This window comes from Scardinius erythrophthalmus (genome assembly GCF_964197995.2).
Source record: "Scardinius erythrophthalmus genome assembly, chromosome: 14".
Taxonomy (NCBI): domain Eukaryota; kingdom Metazoa; phylum Chordata; class Actinopteri; order Cypriniformes; family Leuciscidae; genus Scardinius; species Scardinius erythrophthalmus.
Genome location: NC_138234.1, coordinates 6,580,985 through 6,586,442, shown reverse-complemented (window position 1 = coordinate 6,586,442; position 5,458 = coordinate 6,580,985). Strand labels below are relative to the sequence as shown.

The 5,458-nt window shown below is 34.0% G+C and overlaps 2 protein-coding genes across 2 annotated transcripts; both read right to left on the bottom strand.

Annotated features, from left to right (window-relative positions):
* Window positions 1–862: 862 nt before the first annotated feature.
* LOC308702293 (uncharacterized protein) lies at window positions 863–2,424 on the bottom strand. The gene is made up of 4 exons (XM_081385004.1): window positions 2,131–2,424; window positions 1,613–1,936; window positions 1,233–1,376; window positions 863–1,133 (listed from the first exon to the last, which is right to left on the bottom strand). Exons 1-4 carry the CDS (start codon window positions 2,372–2,374, stop codon window positions 1,117–1,119), a joined length of 729 nt encoding a protein of 242 aa, XP_081241130.1. The 5' UTR covers window positions 2,375–2,424; the 3' UTR covers window positions 863–1,116.
* On the bottom strand, window positions 2,385–4,995 carry LOC308702116 (uncharacterized protein; the record flags this gene model as incomplete). Its single annotated transcript, XM_081384777.1, has 4 exons — window positions 4,877–4,995; window positions 4,275–4,589; window positions 2,632–2,937; window positions 2,385–2,425 (listed from the first exon to the last, which is right to left on the bottom strand). The coding sequence occupies exons 1-4, from the start codon at window positions 4,932–4,934 to the stop codon at window positions 2,385–2,387; spliced, it is 720 nt and encodes a 239-aa protein (XP_081240903.1). The 5' UTR covers window positions 4,935–4,995.
* Between the last annotated feature and the right edge of the window lie 463 nt (window positions 4,996–5,458).

Genomic DNA, 5,458 nt, shown 5'->3' with positions numbered 1-5,458 from the left:
TTTATGCATTAGTTTGAAAATGATCACTTCTGGAATGTCTATACATGTAGTGAGAAATCACTGTTTTTGCTATTAGAATTGTTCAAAATAAAGGGAATTTTGTTCAAATGTTCAAATGTTGGGCTGAAATCGTTTTTTTTTCTTGTGTGGTTTGAAGGGCAGAACAGTTCTGAATTGATATACTAGTAAGTAGTAGGCCTATGTAGTGTTTACTCCTTATGTAAAGGTGTTGGTGCCAGGTGTCCATTTGGAGTCTCCAAATTGCATTTTGGAAAGGACGCCTATACTTTTCTTGAATAAAAGCTTACAGACACTACATTTTTGGGAGTATCATCCTCAAATTTGAATCTAAACATGGTCAGACATTCAGTTTTATCTTTATGGTGTTTTCAGGCCCTTAACATAAAAGTGATAATTTGTTCCCTAAGTGAAGTTAATTCAAAGAAATCGTGAGTCACTTTAATGTAAATTTGACCTTGTTTTATTCTGTTCCTATGCTACTTTGAGTTATAATGACTCTTGTGTAACTAAGTTTCAAGTGTCTAGTTTAAAAAAAGATCAGTTATGAATGTGGACCATAGGGTTTAAGAGCTACAGACATTTGTATTTGGGTATGTCATTTTCTGAAAATTCTCAAAAATAGGGGCGCTGGTTAAGAGGTTATACCGGAATATATTGCAAATACAAAAACAAACTAATTGGTAATATTAAAAATAAATAAGTAAATAAATAATGTTTTTACAGATAGGCTATAAGAAGCACCTTTGAAAAAAGTAGAAATAAAGCTGTATACGGTACACTGCTGAAATATTTAAAATATACATAAAGTTTGTATTCCTCTGAATAAATCATGAGACTCTTGAACCTCAGAGTGAGAAACTTTATTGATAAAGGCAAGAAAATACATATGACAAATATACAGCAGTAGTAAAGAGAAATCTGTGTGTCTCTATTATTATTTTTTGTATCTGAGAGAAATTTAAACAATAAAGTGACACTGTTAAAATCTGACACTGCAAGAGAGCACAAACTCAAATAATCATCAGTATTTATTATGAAAAAAAATACGAAGAAGAAAAACACACTTGAAGAACCTTTAAAGTTCAGCGTTCTGCTTTAGATTTCGATACTTCCTGAAAAAGATGAACATAAAAAGCCATAAATGAATAAATCTCACAGATAATTATACATGCAAAATCAGTTTGTGAGAGATGACATCATCAATCATGTACCTGATGTGTGAATATGTGCTTGATCTCGTTCAGCTCTTCTGGATCTGATCTCATAAACCACAATACTGACAGTAGCCACGCCCACCAGAGCAGAGAGGACCAATCGGATCACAGCTTCAGTAGGACCACAACAGTGGACAGAGTCTGAGGAATAAACACATCAAACTGAGATCAGATCAGTCAATAAACACTAATATCAGCGCTGACATCCACTAATATTTCTGAATACACAGAAATATGATCAAATCAAATCAACAATCTTATATTCGGTTCCAGTTTTTATATGGTCTGTCATCTCAAACTATAAAGTGATTAAACAATTCAACATGTAAATAGTAAATAAGAATATTTAAAGGAGAAGAAAAATTATCTCTACTCACCATAGACAGAAACTCTGAATGATTTTAATGAAAAGAATCTTCCTCCTGTAATCATCAGTAGTTTATAATATCCATCATGTTCAGTTGTGGTGTTTGTGATGGTCAGAGATCCAGTGTGATTGTCCAGCTTCAGTCTGTCTCTGAATCTCCCATCAAGAACATCATCATATACAGTGATTCTGTCGGCCCGTTTAAAGATTTCAGCTATTACAGTGTTTTCATCTCCAAACCTCCACTGAATCAGATAATAATCCTCTATTTCAGTAAGATCAGAGTTTAGAGAGACTGAATCTCCCTCCTTCACTGACACTGACTTCACTTCATCTGTCAAACACACAGAGAACAAACAGAAACAGGGTTTGCAAATATTAATACTGTTAAATAGCTTTATAATGGTTTACTAAATTTGAATAGTTTAAAATTTACATAAAAAATATAAAAAAACAAAAACAAAATTGTGTATGAATTAATTAAAATAATAATAATTAAAAAACAGGTGTAAACTTTTTTTAACTCACCAAAGACATAGAGAATGAACCTCTTGATCTCACTGTTGATCTGTAGTTTATAAACTCCAGTATGTTCAGCTCTGGTGTTTGTGATGGTCAGAGATCCAGTTTGATTGTCCAGCTTCAGTCTGTCTCTGAATCTCCCATCAAGAACATCATCATATACAGTGATTCTGTCGGCCCGTTTATTGATTTCAGCTATTACAGTGTTTTCATATCCAAACCTCCACTGAATCACATCATCATCCTTCATTTCAGTAAGATCAGAGTTTATAGTGACTGAATCTCCCTCCTTCACTGACTCCTGGACTGAATCACCACACACACGCATGCACACACACACGGTTCGTCACAGATTAAGTCATTCAGTTAATGATTTATAAAAGTAAATAGATTAAAAATTAAATGAATATCATCATTAAACACCAAAAGCAAAATGGATATTGAATTATTAATTGTATCTTTGTGCTGAATAAAATATAAAACTGGGAAAACTGATATTTAACTCACCAAAGACAATGAGAAAGAATACCTTGATCTCACTGTTGATATATAGTTTATAATCTCCAGCATGTTCAGTTGTGATGTTTGTGATGGTCAGAGATCCAGTTTGATTGTCCAGCTTCAGTCTGTCTCTGAATCTCCCATCAAGAACATCATCATATACAGTGATTCTGTCGGCCGTTACATTGATTTCAGCTAGTAAAGTGTTTTCATCTCCAAACGTCCACTGAATCACATCATCATCCTTCATTTCAGTAAGACCAGAGTTTAGAGAGACTGAATCTCCCTCATTCACAAACTCACCAATCACTCCTGAAGAACAGAGTTTTTCACAGTTTAAAGCTTTAAAATCACTTGATGTTGGTTTGATGAAGCTTCACTAAAATACTTTTAATCATGTCAATGTGAAGTGATTAATATTCTCCAGCAGCTCAAAGACAAAAGATGATGAATGAAAAGAGAAATAGATTTATATATGGAACAATAACTAAAAAGACACTTTTACTTTAATGTTTAATGTCACACTAAAACTAATGCTGTTGTGTATCTGAGCTTCATATTTATATTATTTTATTTAATGAATCCATAATAACTGAGTTTTGAATTCAAACTTGATCTGACAGAAGTGAAAAAGAAAAGAAAGTGTTAGTATTAACTTAATGGAGGAAAAGAGTAACAAGCACCACATAAATGTCCAGCCCGCAGAAGTCACTCTTACCCTGTAACTCCATGAACAAGAGTATATTTCTCCAGTATTTAAGCAAAAGTTGCAATAGTTTTAGTTCTCAGTGCACTTTTGTTAAAAGAAAGTCCTGTATAAATGCACAGATATGGACCCTATAATTTTTAAAAGCCTATATGTATTGGTATACTTACAAAACGGTTTGCAGCGTCTGTTCTCACTAAATTTCTCTCAAATGTAAGATTGTTGTATTATAATAGTAGAATAAGTAACGCTTAGTTCTAAAATACAGACAGTAAAAATCATTTGTTAATTCTTCTGGTTATTACCACTTTATTCCTAAAACTGTAAATGTTGTAGGTACACTATAATTACAGAAAGTTACACTGTAAATGAGTTTTAAATACGCAGTTCTTTGTGGGCTGTAATCTAAAGTGTTACCAAGCAAACTCCAGCAGCTCGAGCTCTTACTAGAACCAGGAAGTGTGATCATATTAGCCCGGCTCTGTCAACACTGCGTTTGCTCTCTATCAAACATTACATACATTTAAAAATCCTGATGATCACTATAAACTACTATTACTAAGATCAGAGTTTAGAGTGACTTAAATAAACAATATCATAAAACAACAAAAATATATATTTTTTTAATTTAATGGTCATTAAAAACAAGTGAAACCAATAGTCTATTTAACCCTTTCACACGTGATTCTGACTGGGAGAGTTTATCAAGGCGACATTTATTTTAGAACGTTTCTCCATTATTGTTTCCATGGAGAACAGTCATGATCTCGATTTAAAATGTGAGATGGCGCCGCCATGTTTGTTTGCGCCACAGTTCAAATTGTTTGAAGAGTTTGAATCTGACAGTTATGTGACATCACTGAACATTCCAAATCCCAAATGTGGGACCGTATCACTCAAAAGGTTTACTCACTGGAGAGAGTGAAGACATAGAGATACTCACCGAAGACATAGAGCCTGAACCTCTTGATCTCACTGTTGATCTGATGTAGTTCATAATATCCAGTATGTTCAGTTGTGGTGTTTGTGATGGTCAGAGATCCAGTTTGATTGTCCAGCTTCAGTCTGTCTCTGAATCTCCCATCAAGAACATCATCATATACAGTGATTCTGTCGGACCGTTTATTGATTTCAGCTATTACAGTGTTTTCATCTCTAATCCTCCACTGAATCACATCATCATCCTTTATTTCAGTAAGATCAGAGTTTAGAGAGACTGAATCTCCCTCCATCACTGACACAAACTCACCAATCACTCCTGAAGAACAGAGTTTTCACAGATTAAAGCTTTAAAATCACTTGATGTTGGTTTGATGAAGCTTCACTAAATAAAAATACTTTTAATCATTTAATCATTAAACAGTTTTATATAATCAAGTGACTTTAATCTCAAATGAGATCTCAAATTTTCTCTCAGGAAAATCACACATTAATTGTTTCTATACGAGAATAACAGTGAATGTTAATCCTTTCTGACTAATTTAACCAGTAATTTATCACATCAGAACAGAAACAACTGAAACCAGAAACACATTTAAAACTCACCATCCAGACGCCACAAACACAAACAGAGCAAAACTAATTTGAGAAACATTTTCTTCATCGGTTCACTGAAAAGCCCACGATAGTAACTCTTAATGTCTGAAACACTCAGATTGCTCTGAAAGACTGAACTGAGATATTTATCTGGTTGTGTGTGAATCCTCCTCCAACCTCAGTCAGTTTCCGCTCACACATCCGTCTCCTTTAACATCACGGAAATCAACAAGCTTTTGCTGATCTTACATTTTCAAATGAATTCTGGCCCTGAATGAAAACTAATAGCAGAAGAGTGAAATATTGGATTAGATATCTGTATCTACTGGTGTGTTATTTAGTGCTGTGAGCTGTCAATCATATTTGACCTCTGACCTGTGACTCTTATTTGACTGTTGATGGATTCACTTTATTTCAGTGTAAAGATGTTTTGTGTGGAGTGGAAGATTGTGAGCTTCTTATTAGCAGGAGAGAAAATGAAGAAACGCTTCAGCCACAAACTGCTGACACACACAGAGACGACAAACATCCAGCAGAAGCTGTTTATCCACCGACAGATCAAACCAGACACACAGATGTTTGTACAGATAA